This window comes from Pelobates fuscus, chromosome 2 (genome assembly GCF_036172605.1).
Source record: "Pelobates fuscus isolate aPelFus1 chromosome 2, aPelFus1.pri, whole genome shotgun sequence".
In the NCBI taxonomy this organism is placed as follows: domain Eukaryota; kingdom Metazoa; phylum Chordata; class Amphibia; order Anura; family Pelobatidae; genus Pelobates; species Pelobates fuscus.
In genome coordinates, this window is record NC_086318.1 from 28,610,899 (window position 1) to 28,633,661 (window position 22,763).

A 22,763-nucleotide genomic window follows, 5' to 3' on the forward strand; every position below is an offset into this window, starting at 1 on the left:
AGATCTTTTTATTTGATATATTGCATAATTGGCACAATGACTGTAATACAAACAATACCATTTACATATACAATGAATATTGGAAACATTTATTCTTTATATTCCCCAGTTATGTTTTTTTTTTTTTTGTTAAGTCAATCAATCTAATTCATACAATGTTATTGAATAATTTTTAATAAAAATAAAAAAACGTTTGAAAAGACAAAAAAAGTGATAAAAAAAAATAGTTATTTGATGCCAGTAGCCAGTGTCAGTAGCTATTATCACAATTAACTATTTGTTGAGTTGGTCCCAGATTTTCATTGTGTCACGGACATTGAATATTGTTTGAATAATGATATTAGCCCACTGTGCCCCAAATATACTAAATGAAGAAACATCTAGAACAATATATATATTGTTCAGTTTCCAGAGCTGAATGGGTTTAAAATCATTTGGTCATGCAATAGACCATTTTTATTTATATATAGGGTGAGGTAGAAGCAAAAAAATGCCTACAAAATTCAAAATATAAACAACAACAAAATTAGACCTGTGCTGCAGATAATCCACACTGAAGTCCCAACAGTGTATATATCACCAAAAAACAAACAAGAGTCCTGCGCATCCAGTATAGGTGTGCACACCCAGGTGCTACCACAATTTATTTGAGGACAAAGATAAAGCAGCAAACGTTTCGAGCAGCAGCCCTTTCTCAATGCTAATGTCCTGGATGTTCGCTGCTTTAACTTTGTCCTCAAATAAATTGTTGTAGCACCTGGGTGTGCACACCTATACTGGATGTGTAGGACTCGTGTTTGTTTTTTGGCCACAAGAATTAGCTGCTCATAAGATAAAATTTTACCCACCCTGAGAATCCAATTATCTATGGAGGACACCTCTCTCTTCTTCCAGTAAGTAGGTATAAGACTACAGACGGCATTAATCAAGTGAAGAAGTACTGATTTCTGGTAGGACTTTACAGAAATGGAGTTAAGATGTAGCAGATATTTCTCCTTAGCAAACATTGACTCTTGACCATTTTTATTTAGCTGTTTAGGGGTATGCAGAAATCTTCATATGACAGAGCCATTTTAATAAAGATATATTTCTTGTAATATGTTTCAAAAAGTTTTGTTTCTTTAGCATAGCTTTGGAAATGGAATAATTCATCTGATATTTTACACCCTTGGAACAATGATAATAATAACAAAATACAATCTTTTATTTTTATTCATTTTCAAAATGGAAAAACTGCTCCATTAACAATGAAGGGCTGTATCATGCAATCAAGGTTAAAAGTGCAGAACATTCCATGCTGACGGTCAATGTAGTCTTCATGAACCAACATAATGATCTAAAAGATTGCCATGACTATTTAAAGGGTTAAATAACCTATTGATTGTTCTTGATCTAATATACTAATATTTAATACATATGTGTATGTTGTTTATTTAGGTGCTGGGCAAATCTTGGAAGAGTTGGTGGCAAACAGACTGTCAGCCTGAATAAAAATGGCTGTTTATTAACCGGAACAGTCCAGCATGAAATGTTGCATGCGCTGGGATTTTACCATGAACAGAGTAGGAGTGACAGGGCTTTGTATGTAGATATCATATGGGAAAACATTAATCCAGGTAAGCAATTAACAAAAAGAAAAATACAAGAGAAGAAGACAAGTTCAAATGGGCTGTGATAGGATGTCAGGAGCCCTATTTAGCTTTTATCTTCACACTCTGTGCACGATGGACTACCTTTGCTCTATCCAGTAGGTTCTAGACTTTTAATATATACCAAAAAAATACACAGTACAATGTCATGTAATGCGCACATCACTTGTTCATTTTAAGTGTCACAATGTACAAATGTTAAAACGTATAAAGGACAATTCCACACCACAAAAGCACTTCAACTTGCTCTGGTTCAGGCTTCCCCAAACTCCGGCCCTCCAGATGTTGCTGAACTACAACTCCCGTGATTCTATGAATTAAATACATAGGTTGAGAATCATAGGAGTTGTAGTTCAGCAACATCTGGAGGGCCAGAGTTTGGGGAAGCCCGCTTTAGTTCAACCACAGTTTATAAAAGTGCAGATTTCTATGAGAAATCAGCACTTTTACAAGTTAACTAGGGAGCACACCCCTGGCTGTCTCCTCCCACATAGACCTTAGCCTAGACTTTACAATGGGGAAAAAAGGGGAGGGCTTGCTAAGACTGTAGTTCATATTATCTGCAGCCTTTGCAAGCTCTTTTAATATAGAGTACTTGCATTAAAAATAATGTGATGTGTTAGAATTAATCGTTTGTCTTGGTTTACATATAGTACTGCACTTCAGAATATGTGGGTGCTGTATATGTGATTGTAATAATTGCGTTTGTGTGTTTGTGTAAGCAGTAGTGCAAAGGTAGTGATGCTGTTTAGGATGTGTGTCTAGGGAGGCTGCATGTGGTTTTGCATGAGTGGGGATGCTGCTTGTGGGATTGTTTGCATATACTATGTGTGTCTTTGTGGGTTTGTGTGTGTGGGTGGGGCTGTTTGCCGTGTAGCATGTGAGTGGAGAGGGCTGGTTGTGTTGCAGAGTGTGCGTGGATAGGGGCTGTTGCATGTGCATGGGATAAAGGCTGTAGTAGGCAGGATACTGGGAATTGTATAGATAATATAGATTCTACTGTGTGAGGGGATATAGAGGCTGCAGTGTGTGCGTGGAGAATAGTGGCTGCAGTGTGTGCATGGGTGGAAAGGGGCTATAGTGTGTGCAGGGGGGAATAGTGACTGTAGTGTGTACAGGGGGATAGTGACTGTAGTATGTGCAGAAAGGCATGGGAACTGGAGGGGTTGATGTGTGTATAGGGAGGGATAGAGGCTGTAGTGCATGTATAGAGGTATAGAGGCTGTCGTGGGTGCAGGAGGGTCATATGGGCTATAGTGTGTGAGGTGGGTGCAGGAAGCCATTGCGGCTGTAGTGTGCATAGAGAGGAATAGGGGCTGTGGTGTTTGCAGAAAGGCAATTCGAGCTTGAGTAGATGAGTTGGGTACACAAAGGGATAGGGGCTGTAGTGGGCACAAGGAAGGATAGGGGCTGGCTGAATTAAACATTTATAGGCATGCATACATACCTGCTCAGTGCTCTCTCTGCTGGGTTGCTCCTCTCTTCACAGGTCATGAGCCCTTAGCAGAGAGGAGAGAAGAGGCAGGAAGTGAGGTCACTTCCCATCTCCTACAGAGCTCCACACAGAAAAACATGGAGGAGACAAGGAAAAAACTACAGGACTGCTGCCAGGTCTCACTCAGAAGGTGTCGGGTTTCTTACTCTTTAATAGACTGCAGGGACAATCACTGTAATATGTGAGGAATTATGACCAAACCATGACTGTTCAGCCGAGCCTCTGACCGACTCGGTCCCTTGGTCCATGACTGATTTGACCAAGTACCCCTGGGTGAAGTGTTCCTTTAAAGAGACAATGTGCAAAACGCTTTTAAAGTGCCAGTGTTCCACACAAGACTCATTTATGCTTAAAATATTATTTCAATCCACAAAATGATTTTCTCTGGAAAAATAACATATGTATAAAGTGCAAAATAAATGTAAATTCGCTTAAAAATCCCCTAAACGCACATGTATCACTTATGTTCTCCACTTGCTCCATCACATTCAGTGCAGCAGTAGAAAAAGAGAAAGATACTGGGTGCGGAAGGGAGAGGGGGCACTTTTATTTATAACCAGCATCGCGTGGAAGAGGCTATGGAACACAGGCCCGGACTGGCCATCGGGCACACCGGGCAAATGCCCGGTGGGCCGCGGTGGCCATGGGCCGAGGCCGGCAGGGGAAGGTCCCAGGATCTCCCCTGCCGGTCTATGCAGGGCCGGCACTATCCAAGCGCCGGCCCCGCTGTTTTCAATGAAGGGCCGGTGAGGAGATCATAGATCTCCCTCACCGGCCCCCTTGGAGACACATGCGGCTGGGGAGGGAGGTAGAGGACCCGGCGGAGCTCTAATTTGCAGCTCCGCCGGGTTCCTCTTGCGAGATCCGGCGCGTTGCCATGGCAACGACCGGATCTCGCGAGAGTGAACTCTAGCCCTCAGGCTAGAGTTCACTCACCACTGGACCACCAGGGATGGTGTCGGAGTGCCGGTCCCCCCCTCCCACTCACCAGCATGCCGGTCCCCCCCTCCCAGGCTAAAGGTAAGAAGGGAGGGGGGGACATAATGCATACTTTTTTATTTATTTTACCCCCCCAACACTCAATCCCTTCTAACATTCACACACAGCACACACATCACTATCACACACAGCACTCTCACTCCCATCACACACAGCACACACATCACTATCACACACAACACTCTCACTCCCATCACACACAGCACTCTCACTCCCATCACACACAGCACTCTCACTCCCATCACACACAGCACTCTCACTCCCATCACAGCACTTTCACACACAGCACTCACTCCCATCACACACATCACTCTCACTCCCATCACACACAGCACTCTCACTCCCATCACACACAGCACTCTCACTCCCATCACACACAGCACTCTCACACCCATCACAGCACTTTCACACACAGCACTCTCACACCCATCACACACAGAACTCTCACACACATCACACTCAGCACTCACACACATCATCCACAGCACTATCACACTGATCACATTTAGGACTCACACACACATCACACTCAGCACTATCACAAAACACATCATACACAGAACTCTCACACACATCACACTCAGCACTCACGCACATCATCCACAGCACTATCACACTCGGCACTCTCACACACAGCACTCTCACACACATCACCCTCAGCACTCACACACATCATCCACAGCACTATCACACTCAGCACTCTCACACACATCACACTCAGGACTCACACACATCACACTCAGCACTATCACAAAACACATCACACACAGCACCCTCACACACATCACACACAGCATCCATCATACACACATACTGCACCCCTCACATACACACCGAACCTCCCCAACACACACATACACAATACTTCCAAATATATATATATATATATATATATATATATATATATATATATATATATATATATATATATATATATATATATATATATATATATATATATATATATTATATATATATATATATATATACACACACGCACACACACACTACATTCCTGACATACACACTCTGGATACCCTATACACACACTAGATTCCTTGTAAGCAAACACATACTACACCCCTAAACACACACTCTCTACAAACACTACATCACATATACACACACACACACACTATAGCCTGTATGCACACACTTGCTACATCCCCTATACACACATTCTTTACAGACCCTAGCCACATATGCATTACATTACACCACAAACACAACACGACTAAAACCGACCTTATTACACAATACCACACCACAATCAGCTCACTCTATACACACACACACACAATCCCACAAGCAGGCTCCAAACACAGCACGATACTCTTTCCTGGCATTTTTGTCTCCTGGTATCCATTTATAGAGACACCAGAGACAAGTTGCAAGGAAACACAGTGCAAGCATATTATTAAATTTGCTTGCACTGTGCAGAACAAATACAGGGCTTTTTTCTCATGCTAGAGCTCTTTAGCAGAGCTCTGCGCATGGTCTGCCCTGGCCTGCACTTTGAGAAGGGGGCGTGTTTGTCGTTAGTGATGACAAAACACGTACTCTCTGCACCGCCCCTTCTTAGTGGGCCGCTGTGATAAAAAAATGCCCGGGCCGAATTTTTATCCCAGTCCGGCCCTGATGGAACATGTGAGTTGTTTCTTTCAGGGGATTTTACATTTATTTTATTTGCAATATGTACATATGTTATTTTTTGCAATGAGAACCATTTTGTGGATTGAAAGAATATTTGATGTTTGAGTGTGTTTGAAGAACTGGCATATTAGAGAATTTTTTTGCACATTGTCACTTTAAAAGTTTTAACATTTCACATTGTTATACTTAGTATTTATAAGTTGTGTGCACATTGTATGGAATGACACTGTGCAGGTTTTTTAAAGTGCTCAGAACTGTATGTTTTGGTTTATAGTAGATAATTTGTACTTGGTGTGTCAGGTGTCTGCTGTACAATTAAACAAACAACAAAACAATTTAAAAAAAAAAAAATAGTTTTGACTGCAACATTTTGGGAAGCCCAAATATGAAGGAAACATGGTGCCTATTGTGTCCCTTTAATAAAAAAAAAAAAGAAAAAACTACTAAAACTGTAAATTAGTGGTCCAAAGTTAGTGTTCAGAATTCCGAATCAACTGAAATGGCTCACCTATTGCACGGTTTGGTTAATTTGTGATTTGGGGATTACAGTTGTGCTCAAATGTTCTTGTAGCTGCCCATTCATCTCAGCAAAACGCCTCCAAATTATGCAAGTCTTTTGACTTCTTGCAATGAACTGCAAGTTTGAGAGCTCCCCAGAGTGATTTGGTGACATTGTGGTCAGGAAACTTTCTCTGCTGTAACCACTGGAGCGTTAATTTGGCCTTGTGTTTAGGGTCCAAGAGCGTCCTATGCACGCTTTTGTGCAGAAGAATGCAAATTGTCTGCCAGTATCTTCTGATAACATGCTGCACTCATCTTGCCCTCAATTTTCACAAGATCCCCCGTGCCATTAGAGCTCACACAACCCCAAAACATTAATCAGCCACCACCGTGCTTCACAGTGGGGATGGTATTTCATTATAGCATTTTTTGACCCCTCTTCAAAAATAGCGCTTATGGTTGTGACCATAAAGCTCTATAATGGTCTCTTCACTCCAAATTACAGTGTGCCAGAAGCTGTGAGGCATGTCAAGGTGTACGGCGGATGTTTCAATAGTGTTAGACAAAAAATGGAGGATCACAACTGCAGAATTAATAGGTAGTACTATACCTTAAAAAATAAAAATAACTTTCAGTATGATTTCTTGAGAGGTTTTATTTTTCTTTTAATGAATCAAGTTGAAGACAATTTATCTCATACTTCCAGTTTTGGCATGAAGGAAAACAGAAATATATTTAAACTTGATAAGTGGCACATAGAATTTGATTATCCTTATATGCAGATTGCAACAATATTTAAACTTGATAATTGGCACATAGAAATTGATTATCCTTATATGCAAGTTGTAACAATACATAGAATTTATCATAGAATAGATCATGCCTTTCCTACCCTTCAGACATTCTCCCCAGCTACTGACCAAGAGGTGGCTGCTCTTCTTTGCTCCTCTCGCCCCACCACTTGCCCGCTCGATCCTGTCCCATCTCACCTTATCAGATCTCTCTCCACTTGTCTCGTGCCTTCTCTAACACACATCTTCAACTGCTCGCTCTCTTCTGGCATCGTCCCTGCTGACCTTAAACTGTAGTACCTATACTAAAAAAAACATCCCTCGACCTAACCACCCTCTCTAACTACCGTCCCATATCCCTGCTCCCTTTTTCCTCAAAGCTTCTGGAAAGACTTGTCTTTACCCGTGTGTCTCATTTCCTCAATTCCAACTCTCTCCTTGACCCCCTTCAATCTGGCTTCCACCCTCTCCACTCTTCAGAGACTGCCCTTATCAAAGTTACTAACGACCTAATCGCAGCTAAATCCAAAGGCCACTACTCCATACTAATTCTTCTTGACCTCTCAGCGGCCTTTGACACTGTTGATCATGCTCTCCTTCAATCGCTTGGTCTCTGTGACTCTGTCCTCTTGTGGTTTCCCTCTTATCTCTCCCAACGCTCATTCAGTGTCTCTTATTCTAATGATACCTCCTCCCCTCGCCCTGTCTCGGTTGGAGTCCCCCAAGGCTCTGTCCTTGGTCCCCTTCTATTTTCTCTTTATACTGCCTCTCTTGGCAAACTTATTACCTCTTTTGGATTCCACTACCACCTGTACGCTGATGACACCCAGCTATATCTCTCCTCCCCGGACCTCTCCCCTGCCGTCCTGCAATGTGTCACTGCTTGCCTTTCTTCCATCTCTGACTGGATGTCCTCCCGCTTTCTGAAACTCAATCTCTCAAAAACTGAGCTCCTTGTCTTTCCTCCTCCTAATACTGATCCTCCTCTTTTGCTCTCCCTTCAAGTTTGTGGTACCAACATCAGTCCATCGTAGCAAGCGCGCTGTCTTGGCGTCATACTTGACTCTGGTCTCACCTTTGAGCTTCACATCCTCACATCCCCACATCCGCCCCTTTCTTGCACCAGATACTACCAAGGAACTTGTCCATGCTCTAGTAATTTCCCACATGGATTATTGTAACCCTCTTCTGATTGGTCTTCCCAAAAGCCGTACTGCACCCCTACAGTCCGTAATGAACGCTGCTGCTAGACTGATTTTCCTCTCTAGTCGTTTCTCTCACACCTCACTCCTCTGCCAGTCCTTACATTGGCTTCCTGTATGCTATAGGAGTCAATTCAAGGTACTAAATCACACCTATGAAGCACTGAACAACTCTAGCCCCTCTTATATCTCCTCACAGATCCATAGGTATGTCCCTTCTCGGTCTCTCCGCTCTGCCCGTGACCACCTCCTGTCCGTTGTCCGCACCCGTATGGCCAACCCGCGCTTGCAGGACTTCTCGCGGGCGGCTCCCTTCCTATGGAATAGCCTGCCTACCGCCATCAGACTCTCCCCTAGTCTTGCATCTTTTAAGAAGTGCCTTAAAACCCATCTCTTTATTAAAGCTTATGGCCTCCAAGACTAACCCCTACCTCACATACCTGTCTCTTGCCCTCTCCTAAAGGTCAGCCCACCTTATTTGATTGCAAATTCCTGTCCTAATGTGTCTTACACCCCACCTCCTCTAGAATGTAAGCTCGATTGAGCAGGGTCCTCTTCAACCTATTGTTCCTGTAAGTTTATTTGTAATTGTCCTATTTATAGTTAAATCCCCTCTCATAATATTGTAAAGCGCTACGGAATCTGTTGGCGCTATATACATGGCAATAATAATAATAATAATAATAATAATAATAATTTGATTATCCTTATATTCAGGTTGCAGCAATATTTAAACTTGATAAGTGGCATATAGTAAATGATTATCCTTATATGCAGGTTGCAGCAATATTTAGATTAGATAGAAGTGATACTTAAGATTTCTCTGGAACTTCCTGTAACTGTTGTAGAATTTGAAGGAATCAGCAAGATGCAGAATGATCTGGTCTGGTTGAAGTTCATTAATACAGGAGTAATTTCTGGTGTAAGCAGATGCTGAAGAAAACAAGGTGAACGAGGGCTGGTAGAAGTGAAAAAGGTAGCTCAGCATGGAGTCTGAGGTCGGATAAAAATAACTCAGCAATTTGAGTTTGTCTCAGCTTCCATATAAGGCAGGTGAGTGGAGCGTCATCGGAATGGGAGGAGCTTGCTTCCGAACGCGGAAGTAACTACGGAGGAGCGGAGTCAGGGTAATTATATGACATTGGCATATTGTAACCGGCTTTTTTGTGGCATTGGCACGGTCATGTGCATCCACGGGGTGAGATTGAAAATACAGTGCATGGTAGGTGGCGCTGTGTATGGAGAGAGACAGGGATAGGAAGCTGCATCTTATCCCTGCTTCTCTCTGACTGAATCCGCAGGGTAGCAACACATACAGCCAGCAGAGACAGCCTACAGATCAGGTAAGTGAGGCGGGGGGGGGGGTAGAAATAGCCTATAGATCAGGGAAAGGAGGCATATGGAGGGGCAGAGATAGCCTACAGATCAAGGAAGTGAGGCATATGGAGGGGCAGAGATAGCCTACAGATCAGGGAAGTGAGGTATATGGAGGGGCAGAGATAGCCTACAGATCAGGGAAGTGAGGCATATGGAGGGGCAGAGATAGCCTACAGATCAGGGAAGTGAGGCATATGGAGGGGCAGAGATAGCCTACAGATCAGGGAAGTGAGGCATATGGAGGGGCAGAGATCAGGGAAGTGAGGGATGGAGGGGCAGAGATAGCCTACAGATCAGGGAAGTCAGGCATATGGAGGGGCAGTGATAGCCTTCAGATCAAGGAAGTCAGACATATGGAGGGGCAGTGATAGCCTACAGATCAGGGAAGTCAGGCATATGGGGGACACAGCCTACAGGAAGGGTCAGCAAGGATCAGGAAGGTAAAGTAAGAGAAGGAGCAGCAAGGAGAAGGAATAAAAATGAGCAGAAAGGGACAGCAAGGAGCACAACAGGTAAAGTAGGAGAAGGAGCACAAAGGAACACAAATGAGCAGGAAGGGGAAGGAAGGGTCTGCAAGGAGCACAAAGGGTCAACAAGGATAAGGAAGGGTCTGCAAGGAACAGGAAGGGTCAACAAGGAGCAGGAAGGGTCAACAAGGAGCAGGAAGGGCCAGCAAGGAGCTGGAAGGTAAAGCAGCACAAAGGTAAAGTAGAAGGAGCAGAAAGGGTCAGCAAGGAGCTGAAAAATGCAGCAAGGAGCAGGAAGGGACAGAAGGAGCACAAAGGTGAAGTAGGAACAGAAATGAGCAGGAAGGGTCTGCAAGGAGCAGGAAGGGTCTGCAAGGGGCAGGAAGGGTCTGCAAGGGGCAGGAAGGGTCTGCAAGGAGAAGGAAGGGTCTGCAAGGGGCAGGAAGGGTCTGCAAGGAGAAGGAAGGGTCTGCAAAGAGCAGAAAGGGACAGAAGGAGCACAAAGGTAAAGGAGCAGAAAGAATTAGAAGGAGCACAAAGTTAAAGTAGGATAAGGAGCAGAAAAGGGTAGCAAAGAGCAGAAAGGGACAGCAAGGAGCACAAAGGTAAAGTAGGAGAAGGAGCAGAAAGGGTCTGCAAGGAGCAGAAAGGGATCAGAAAGAGAAAGGAGCAGAAGGGGGAGCACAATAAGCAGAAAGGTAAAGGAGCAGAAGGAGCCAAGGAGGAGTGTCAGAAGAAAAAGAAGACTGTGTCAAATGGAGGAGAAGAAAAGGAGATTGGAGCAGGAAGAACAAGTGAAGTGAACCCTCCACTTTATTCTGGACACCACATCATAAGGCTTTGGTACCTGGGCCTGGCAGGAAAACTTTGGACCTTCTCATCTCCCCAGGTAAAAAAAAAAATATTAGTGTTAATGTGTTCACTTTTATTTACGGAGTGTCAGGAAGCACAGAGGGACGCTGGGGAGGGGTGTCGCTGAGTGGCTAGAGTGGTCAGCTGGCACTCTAAGCCAATCAGTAGCTCCCCATTTATAAAAAAGTAAAACATTTTTATGAACCGGGAACCAGCGATTGGCTTAGAGCATCAACAGACCACTCTAGCCAATCCGTAGCACCCATGCCTGATGTCAATCTGCACTTCTTGACACTACGTTTCAGAAGCTGAATACCACTGAGCGACCTGGAAATCTGGAGCTGGAGGAAGCCTTTGGAGTTAAACAACTTGAGAGCTGTTTAACCCCTTAAAGGAAAGAGCACCCAGGGGCTACCTGGCATCATAGCATTTTCATTTAGATGAAGTTGTTATGGTGACCAGAATGTTCCTTTAATTTGCTTAAAGGAACACTATAGTGTCAGGAATACATACATGTATTACTGACACCATAGTTGTGAAAACACTATTCACCCTGGCTTTATGTGATAATGACTATGCTCCTCCCCTTCATGAGACTGTCAAAAAGGGACCAAGCAGGCATAGAGAGAATGTTTGTTACCCTCATGCGCTTCAAAAATAAAGAATATAAAAAAATGTCATTACAATTATGCCCCCCCCCCCCCCTGGAAAAATTCCTGTGGACGCCCATGGGCACAGTAAAGGCTTCTTTCTGGCAACTCGACCATGCAGCTTATTTTTGTTCAAGTATCATCGTATTGTGCTCCTTGAAACAACCACACCATTGTTTTCCAGATAAGCCTATATTTCTCCTGAGGTTACCAATTTGTTTTTCTTTGTATCCTGAACAATTATTCTGGCAGTTGTGGCTGAACTCTTTCTTGATCTACCTGGCCTTGGCTTGATAGCAAGAGATCCCTAAATTTTCCACTTCTTAATTAGTGATGTACCGAACTGTTCGCTGGCGAATAGTTCCTGGCGAACATAGCGTGTTCGCGTTCGCCACGGCGGGCGAACACATGCGCGGTTCGATCCGCCCCCTATTCGTCATCATTGAGTACTTTGACCCTGTGCCTCACGGTCAGCAGACACATTCCAGCAAATTAGCAGCAGACTCTCCCTTCCAGACCCTCCCACCTCCTGTACAGCATCCATTTTAGATTCATTCTGAAGCTGCATTCTTAGATAGAGGAGGGAAAGTGTAGCTGATGCTCATTTGATAGGGAAACTGATAGCTAGGCTAGTGTATTCAGTGTCCACTACAGTCCTGAAGGACTCTGATCTCTGCTGTAAGGACAGCACCCCAAAAAGCCATTTTTAGGGCTAGAACATCAGTCTGCTTTTTTTTTTTTGTGTAATGTAATTGCAGTTGCCTGCCTGCCTGCCAGCTTCTGTGCCAGGCTCAAAGTGGATACTGTGCCCACTTGCCCAGTGCCACCACTCATATCTGGTGTCACAATAGCTTAAGCTTGCATTTAAAAACAAAACATTAGTTGTCTGCAAGCGTCTGGGTGTCAGGCCTTCAACGTGGAATCTGCCAAACTCTGCCCGTGTACTTTGCCACTCATATCTGGTGTCTCTATAGCGTGCCTTTAAAAAGAAAAAAAGTTTTTCACTGTAAGCTAATAGCAGTTAGTTGTCTGCACGCGTGTGGGTGTAAGGCCTTCAACGTGTACTCTGCCAACCTCTGCCAGTGTACTTTGCCACTCATATCTGGTGTCACAATAGCGTGCCTTTAAAAAGAAAAAAAGTTTTTCACTGTAAACTAATAGCAGTTAGTTGTCTGCACGCGTGTGGGTGTCAGGCCTTCAGCGTGTACTCTGCAAACCTCTGCCAGTGTACTTTGCCACTCATATCTGGTGTCTCTATAGCGTGCCTTTAAAAATAAAAATGTTTTTCACTGTAAGCTAATAGCAGTCAGTGTCCTTAAAGCGGGTGTCAGGCCTTCAGCGTGTACTCTGCCAACCTCTGCCAGTGTACTTTGCCACTCATTTTTGGTGTCAAAATAGCGTGCCTTTAAAAAGAAAAAAAGTTTTTCACTGTAAGCTAATAGCAGTTAGTTGTCTGCAAGCGTCTGGGTGTCAGGCCTTCAGCGTGTACTCTGCCAACCTCTGCCAGTGTACTTTGCCACTCATATCTGGTGTCTCTATAGCGTGCCTTTAAAAAGAAAAAAAGTTTTTCACTGTAAGCTAATAGCAGAAAGTGTCCTTAAAGTGGGTGTCAGGCCTTTAGTGTGTACTCTGCAAACCTCTGCCAGTGTACTTTGCCACTCATTTCTGGTGTCAAAATAGGGTGCCTTTAAAAAGAAAAAACGTTTTTCACTGTAAGCTAATAGCAGTTAGTTGTCTGCAAGCGTCTGGGTGTCAGGCCTTCAGCGTGTACTCTGCCAACCTCTGCCAGTGTACTTTGCCACTCATTTCTGGTGTCAAAATAGCATGCTTTTAAAAAGAAAAAAAGGTTTTCACTGTAAGCTAATAGCAGTTAGTTGTCTGCAAGCGTCTGGGTGTCAGGCCTTCAGCGTGTACTCTGCCAACCTCTGCCAGTGTACTTTTCCACTCATATCTGGTGTCACTATAGCGTGCCTTTAAAAAGAAAAAAAAAGTTTTTCACTGTAAGCTAATAGCAGTCAGTGTCCTTAAATCGTGTGTCAGGCCTTCAGCATTTACTCTGCCAACCTCTGCAAGTGCACTTTGCCACTCATATCTGGTGTCTCTATAGCGTGCCTTTAAAAAGAGAAAAAGTTTTTCACTGTAAGCTAATAGCAGTCAGTGTCCTTAAAGCGGGTGTCAGGCCTTCAGCGTGTACTCTGCCAACCTCTGCCAGTGTACTTTGCCACTCATTTCTGGTGTCAAAATAGGGTGCCTTTAAAAAGAAAAAACGTTTTTCACTGTAAGCTAATAGCAGTTAGTTGTCTGCAAGCGTCTGGGTGTCAGGCCTTCAGCGTGTACTCTGCCAACCTCTGCCAGTGTACTTTGCCACTCATTTCTGGTGTCAAAATAGCATGCTTTTAAAAAGAAAAAAAGGTTTTCACTGTAAGCTAATAGCAGTTAGTTGTCTGCAAGCGTCTGGGTGTCAGGCCTTCAGCGTGTACTCTGCCAACCTCTGCCAGTGTACTTTTCCACTCATATCTGGTGTCACTATAGCGTGCCTTTAAAAAGAAAAAAAAAAGTTTTTCACTGTAAGCTAATAGCAGTCAGTGTCCTTAAATCGTGTGTCAGGCCTTCAGCATTTACTCTGCCAACCTCTGCAAGTGCACTTTGCCACTCATATCTGGTGTCTCTATAGCGTGCCTTTAAAAATAAAAAAACTTTTCACTGTAAGTTAATAGCAGTTAGTTGTCTGCAAGCTTCTGGCTGTCAGGCCTTCAGCGTGTACTCTGCTAACCTCTGCCACTGTACTTTGCCACTCATATCTGGTGTCTCTATAGCATGCCTTTAAAAAGAAAACAAGTTTTTCACTGTAAGCTAATAGCAGTCAGTGTCTTTAAAGTGGGTGTCAGGCCTTCAGCGTGTACTCTGCCAACCTCTGCCAGTGTACTTTGCCACTCATATCTGGTGTCACATTAGCGTGCCTTTAAAAAGAAAAAAAAGTTTTTCACTGAAAGCTTATAGCAGTTAGCTTTCTGCAAGCGTATGGGTGTCAGGCCTTCAGCGTGTACTCTGCCAACCTCTGCCAGTGTACTTTGCCACTCATATCTGGTGTCTCTGTAGCGTGCATTTAAAACCAAAAAACTTTTTCCACTGTTATAGATTAAATAGCAGTTAGTTGTCTTCAAGCGGGTGTCAGGCCTACAGCGTGTACTCTGCCAACCTCTGCCAGTGCACATTGCCACTCATATCTGGTCTCACAGTAGCTTGCACGCATAGTACCACTAATCCCCAAAAAAATGACAGGCAGAGGCAGGCCACCCCGCAGGGCCCATCGTGGTCGTGGTGCTGTGATTCCCTTTGGCCCTAGAATAATGCCCAGTTCTGAGGACATAGTTGACTGGCTAACACAGGACACCCAATCTTCTACAGCTTCTGCTCGGAACCTTGACGCACCATCCTCCTCCAGCTTAGCTTCGGGCACCTCTCAAGATACCACTCACCCGCCTGCCACCAACACTAGCACGACAGCCGCTTCACTTGGTATGTCAGAGGAGTTATTTACACACTGTTTGAAGAAATGAGTGATGCGCAACCATTATTGCCAGAGGATGTGGATAACGGGGATATCTACAGGCAGCATTACACACATGGACGTACGGTGTGATGATGATGATGTTGTACCCGCTGCTGCTTCCTTTGCTGAGTTGTCAGATACAAGTGAAGCAGTTGATGATGACGATGCGTCCATGGATGTCACGTGGGTGCCCGCTCGGCAAGAAGAAGAACAGGGCGAAAGTTCAGATGGGGAGACAGAGAGGAGGAGGAGGAGACAAGTTGGAAGCAGGGGGAGGTCATTGCAAGGAGCTAGTGGCACAGTCAGACAGCATGCATCGGCACCCAGGGTCAGCCCGACAGCACGCCAATCAACACATGTTGTGTCCACCACCAGAATGCTGTCATTGCAGAGCTCAGCAGTGTGGCATTTTTTTCGTGTGTCTGCCTCTCACAACAGCGATGCCATTTGCAACCTGTGCCAAAAGAAACTGAGTCGTTGGAAGTCCAACACCCACCTAGGTTCAACTGTTTTGCATAGGCACATGATCGCACATCACAAACGCCTATGGGATCAACACATGAGTACAAGCAGCAAACAAACTCAAAGCCGCCATCCTCCTCCTGGTCCAGCATCTTCAGCCACGTCAACCACTGCAGTCCTCCTTGCAATTAAATATATATAATTGCATGATAAATGTAATTTAATATGAATATTTAATTTCAGGCAGGCCCCCTGCAGACACTGCTGTGGACGACTATTCTATCCATGTGATCACAACGTAATCATGATCACATGGCCCGGGATGGCCGGATCAGCCGCAGGGGGACTGCCTGGGATGCCCGCCGGCGATCAGGCAAGTACTAAGGATGGCGTCGCCGCCATCCTTAACCCCTTCAGGACGGAGTCAATAGTGCACGTTCTGATCAAAAGAAAACGTAAACAAAAACTGGAATTTGCGCTATATGTCTGTTCACCCGTAGTTCCCCTCTTTCATATTATATGCACCCACACTTGTTATATATAATTTTGTTCAGGAGAAACAGGGCTTTAATTTATCATTAACTATTCATATATGGAACATAATTCATTATGAATAAAATTGTGAGAAAATAAGATTTTTTTTAAAATTTATATTTCCGTCTGACATTTTATCTGTGAATGTCATAATACTGCACAAAAATGCACATATTTGTAATCAGCGATGTCTCACAAGTACAACAGTACCCCCAATTAACAGGTTTTATGGTGTTTTGGAAAGTTACAGGGTCAAATATAGAACGTTCCATTTTCAAATAGAAATTTGCCAGATTGGTAATGTTACCTTTGAGACGGTGTGGTAGCCCAGGAATGAGAATGACCCCCATAATGGCATACCATTTGAAAAAGTAGACAACCAAAGGTATTGTAAGTGGGGTATGTTTAGTCTTTTTTAGTAGCCACTTAGTCACAAACACTGGCCAAAGTTAGCGTTCATATTTGTTTTTGTGTTAAAAAAGCAAAAAACGAATATTTGGCCAGTGTTTGTGACTAAGTGGCTACTAAGAAAGACTGGACATACCCCACTTGCAATACCTTGGGTTGTCTACTTTTGCAAGTGGTATGCCATCATGGTGGTAATTGTCATTCCTGGGCTACCATACGCTCTCAAAGGCAACATAACCAATCTGGCAAATTTCAATGTCGAAAAAATAAAATGCAAGCCTTATATGTGACTTTCCAAAACACCATGAAACCTGTACATGGGGGTACTGTTATTCTCGGGAGACTTCACTAAACACAAATATTAGTGTTTTAAAACAGTAAAACATATTACAATAATAATATATTCCATAAAAGTGCCGTTCGTTTGTAAAAAATGCAAAAAACTTCACTTTTACTTAAAATATCATCATTGTAATACAATTTACCAGTATGAAACATTAATATTTGAGTTCAGCGAAGTCTCCCGGGTAAAACAGTACCCCCCATGTACAGGTTTTATGGTGTCTTGGAGAGTTACAGGGTCAAATATAGTGCTTGCAAATTAAATTATCTGCACTTTCTCCCTGTGTTAGCAGGTATGTCAATCAAATTTGAATTAATCAAATCACCTAATTATGTTAAAAGATTACTTAAATATACACGTATAATTTTAATATATATGCATTTATAGGTATTTAAATTCTATGTGTATACTAATGTAATCTTTTATGTAATTATATGTATTTATCTATATATATATATATATATATATATATATATATATATATATATATATATATATATATTTGCGGTTATTTGCATTTTATTGTGGGGATATTTATGGGATAATAATAGTAAACAGAGAGAATTTCTCACTATTTAAATTCTCAGATCCCAAAGAACGTATCGTGTAAGTGAAATGTATACCATATAAATAAAATCACAAATTGTTTATAAAAATAGATACAATTTATTTTTAACAATTTAAATAATAATAATGAGTAACATGCGTGACAATAATCAATGAATATTCAGTATAACATGAATATGCAATACAATATGGTAATATAAACTTCCACTGGTTAATACAGTATAGAATCTACAGCATAGCTGTTAAGAAGATTTATGACTGTCTTTCACAGAGACAAAGAAAAAGTTTCAAAGAGAGAACAGAATTCCTTAGAATGCAGCGTGAAGTCGTAAAAACTTTAGCTGACAGAATAACCCTTTCAATGCTGGCTAGACCTCTTCTAGGCATTTAAGATCTATTCTTATGTAATTTTAAATAAAATAACATTAAACCAGTCATTAGTCATTTCCTGGATCGATCCAAAGAGAAGAAATCTACATAATTCTACAAGCTGATATTTTGTTAATTTGCCTAGACAGATATTTAATCTTATTTTATAGCAAATCAATACAGCTGGATAAATATCACGATATGCTAACATGTGATATGTCACATAAATACAGAATTATTGTTTTTTTTAATCTGCAGAATAAAACAATTTAATAATGTATTTCTTATTAACTAAGATTTATAAATATCGAAATCTGATCGTGATTTATCCAGTCATATATCATGCTATTAGAAAATTTTAAGTAATTTAAATTAATTAAATGAAACCAGTATATTTACCAGTTAAATAGATTTTCTCACCAGATGTTCTCAGGTAGCTAAGTGTCCAGGAATGTTTCTCTGTCTTTTCTTTCTTAGCCTGTTTCTTAGCCTTTTGCCCCCGACTGCTTTCTCTGCTCTTGATTTTCTTTTGATTCTCTGAATGACCCCCTGTTCCCTTTGTCTTAACTTTTAAAGCAACAGATTCTCTGTTCGTCACTAGTTTATGAACCAATAGCAACACTAGGTGTTTGGTTCCCTTCTAGATAACCATTTTAGTATTTGGACTATAGATGGCAGTCTCGTCCCACTAAACATAGCTATCCAGGAAAGAGTTAACTTTTCCTGGTGGCTATTTTGACGTCATTTTGGCTTATCTACATGTTGCCTATAAGTCATGTTTTCTGTCAGATCAAACGGTTTCTTTGGGCTTTCTTCAGACTATGTGTCTGCAAATTCTGCTATAATTTCTAATATGACAGTTTGTGAACTAAGTTTCACCTTAAATTACAATGGGAATCTTGTACATATAAAAAGTAAAATTACATTATTTAATCTTCTCTGTCACCTATGTCTGGGTTTAGAATTTATTCTATTCCATTAGCAATTAGACAGTCTCTTATCACTTGGTTTGTTTATACAAGACATTCTTAGCTCTGGCTCAGTAGTTAGTGTAACAGAAAGGATAGAAATCTTGTGTCTTTTGTTAGCTTGAAAATAACAAAATGGAGTCTGGTCTGTTCAAAGTGACTCCAGAATATACACTTTTAATTTCTATCATAGCACAAAATGTCTGCTTATATAAATACCCTGACATTATATATAGATAGATATATATATAGAATGTCATTCTAAGTGTATTTTGTTACCAATATATATATATATATATATATATATATATATATATATTAATAACAAAATACAGTTAGAATGAAATTACATACGTATATATAATTTATATTAAATTTTGTTTCAATATTTTATTTATTAATATTATTTTATTTATTTATTATTGTAATTATACGTATTTATATATATAATATATGTGTATATATCTATTATATATATAATATATGTATATTATATATATGTAACGTCATTCTAAGTGTATTTTAATACTAATATATGTACTTATATTAGTATTAAAATACACTATGCATGACGTTAAATATATTTAATATGTATATATATATTATATATATATATATATATATATACATATATATATATATATATATATATATATATATATATATATATATATAAATATATTTATTTTAATTTTACACATGTCTAATATTTTTTTTTTTACAGATCCCACCAGCAGGGGGACTGTCTGACATTTCAGACAGTCCCCCTGCTGGCAGATCCAGGCAGATCTTTGAGAGCGATCACATGGCCCCCGGGAGCTTATTTTGCCGTGGGGGGGCTGCCTGGACGAAGGTGAGTATACCGGGCGCTCCAGGGCTCAAAGCTGTTACGACGTTCTATGCCGTCGCAACGGCTTTAAAGCCCACTTAAAGCGGGATGGCATAGAACGCCGTAACAGCGTTAACGGGTTAAGGAACGACTATGTGTTGATAAAAGACTTTATATAATCAATATCCTTTAATAAATTTTTTTTTTTTTGCATGATTAGTCATATTTTTAAAATCAATGCCAAAATTTCACAATTTCTGCCAGGGTATGCAAACATTTGAGCACAACTGTATTTCAGTTTTTATCAGAAATTCGACCAGACATCAGATCCGCCCAAATTTGAATGAATTGCAGTTTGATACAAAACCAATCTCTAAGTTGTGTAAGTTCCTTGCAATGAGTGTTCTGACTGTATATATTGCTTACACCTATATTTTATGTGCAGATTATAAAGGCAACTTTATTGCGGCAACGACAAATAATTTGGGCTTCCCGTATGATTATGGCTCAGTTATGCATTATCCACGGTAGGTTGAACTCTAAATTCGAGATGTTAGCAGCTTTGTTATAATGTATTCCATTTCTCTGTTGAATCTACACAACCACATAAAGTCATCTCTTTCTTTACAGATATGCTTTCAGCATCAACGATGGATATACTATAATCCCAAAACCTGATCCTAATGTAGCTATTGGACAGAGAAATGGGATGAGTAGTCTGGATTTAAAGAAATTAAACACAGCATATCATTGCAGTAAGTTTTTGTTCATTAAGTATACTGTTTCTAAAACTGGCAAGAGAACTAATGGGCATTCAAAATTGTTATAAACTGAAAATATTGTAATGTCACGTGCCAAGAGAATTGGAAATAGCTATTGTTTGTTTGTAAAATTGTGACATTGTGACATTTCTACAATTTTTTTAAACAAAATCTAAATTTTCTGTTTTTCAGATATATGTCGGACAAAATTTACACTGTTTAATTCAGGCTCTATCTCAACTGACAACATCATCTTTGGACCAGATAACACCTGTGTCTGGTTTTTTCAGGCTCAATCGTCCCGTAAGGTTAATATAAAACTAATGTATAAATTCAATGTTCCCAGTCACAATTAGTGTTTTGATCTCCTAAACGTGGACATTCCAATTTTTAGGCATTTGGATGCAATTTGGGAAAGATACCTTATGATTGGAATGCCAAATTGTTTACTAGTTGTATTAAACATTATAAGATGTTTGGTGTATAAAAGGGCTGATAATGAATTATTAGAAATCGCTTTACCAGAAAATACCTCTCGGAAGCACATTTAGGAATGCATATTAAAATTCTAGGATATCTGTTTTTTAATGTAACTATAGAAAAGAAGCCATGACATTGAGAAAAGCAGTTGATACAGGACAATGATTGATACAGGGAAAGCCTCTTAAATGGAACACTTTAATTCAAATCTGTATTCTAATTTGTTCATTGGTATTTTCAAATAGTCTGAATACAGCAACTTCTACCATCTTTCATATTAATGTATTTTCATGCTCATTATTCCATACACATTGATGTAACTGAGCTGTATATTCTGTACTCAGGTTTATCTGGAATTCAGGGACGTCAATATCCCACAATCTGCTGGGTGCAGTGACTCTTACTTGAAAATCTATGATGGTGACAGTCGTGACGCATCACTTATTCAGGACCGGGCCTGTGGGTCTACAATAATACCCCCTCTAGTTTCTTCTAATAATAACCTGTTGATGGAGTTTGTGAGCAATCAGAAACCTTCTCAAAGCAAATTTAAAGTTATCTATAAAGAAGGTACATTTTCTTTCCATCAATGCAAAATATGTTAAAGGAATACACCAATACCATAACCTCAATATCATGCAGTAAATATACGGTTTTAGAATGGTTTGACTTTAGGTCTGTCAGATATGGCTCCCTCCCTCCTCGCTGGGCCAGGAGAGCATAAAGTTCCTGTTACAGGTAGAGACTGTGACTTTCCTTCTGACATTACTAAAATCAACATACTATGTAGTGATCATCAGTTTACGTTATCTTCTATAGGAGTTGTTAGATAACGCTTTTTGATTGGTTTCTAATACAAAAACATAACACTGGCTTGTTGGAAATACATTAACCCCTTAAGGACATAGCTTCAACAGCTTATCTTACCCTTAAGGACACAAGCCATTTTTTTCCGTTTCATTTGCATCTCTCTCATTTATTGCACCATCAGATATTATATACAGTTTTTTAGAGGCTAAAAAGGGCTTTAATGTTTTGTCACGTATACATAGATAAATTCTCATTAATTATAAAACAAATGCCACAAAATGTGTGGGACAATTTTTTCACTATTTTGTACCAAGTGTAGTGCTAATAAGCTTTTTTTCCTGCATTTGTGGCCCACACAGTGAGTATTTTGCAAACCTTATGTGTGCTATGGCAGTATAATACTTTATAGGTTGCTCAGCACTGCCGTCGGAGTATAGGAATACCCCCATATGTACCTTTGACATTTTTTCAATAGTTTGTTCCAGGTGTAGTGGTAATGAGCATTTATTAATAAAATTGTGTACTTTTTAAAACTTTTTTTATGCTTTTAAAATGTTTATAAACTTTTTTTTTTACCGTTAACCGCTAACTATCAGTAAGCAGCACTAATAGTAAATTCCCCACTTTCCCCTAACTTTAGCCAAAGTTAGCATTCATATTTGTTTTTGTGTGAAAAATGCAAGTAAATAAATATATGAATGCTAACTTTGGCCAGTGTTTGTGACTAAGTGGCTACTAAAAAAGTCTGGACATACCCCAGTTGCAATACCTTGGGTTGTCTAGTTTTGCAAATAGTACGCCATCATGGGGGTAATTCTAATTCCTGGGCTACCATACGGTCTCAAAGGCAACATAACTAATCTGTCAAATTTCAATGTGAACTGTGACAGTGTGTGAGTCAGTGATGGTGTCAGAATGGCAGTGTGTGAGTCAGCGATGGTATCAGAATGACAGTGTGTGGGTCAGTGTTCGTGTGAGTCAGTGATTGTGTCAGAATGACGGTGTGTGGGTCAGTGGTTGTGTGAGCCAATGTACATTTTTTA

At 40.8% G+C, this 22,763-nt stretch overlaps 1 protein-coding gene across 1 annotated transcript in view; it reads left to right on the top strand.

Moving 5' to 3' along the window:
* The window catches only part of LOC134585412 (hatching enzyme 1.2-like), a 140,668-nt gene that overhangs the window by 60,925 nt on the left and 56,980 nt on the right, over positions 1-22,763 (top strand). The window contains exons 6-10 of the mRNA XM_063440825.1: positions 1,438-1,616; positions 20,115-20,196; positions 20,300-20,424; positions 20,623-20,738; positions 21,255-21,480. Coding sequence (XP_063296895.1) covers positions 1,438-1,616; positions 20,115-20,196; positions 20,300-20,424; positions 20,623-20,738; positions 21,255-21,480 — 728 coding nt within the window. The remainder of the gene's footprint in view (positions 1-1,437; positions 1,617-20,114; positions 20,197-20,299; positions 20,425-20,622; positions 20,739-21,254; positions 21,481-22,763) is intronic.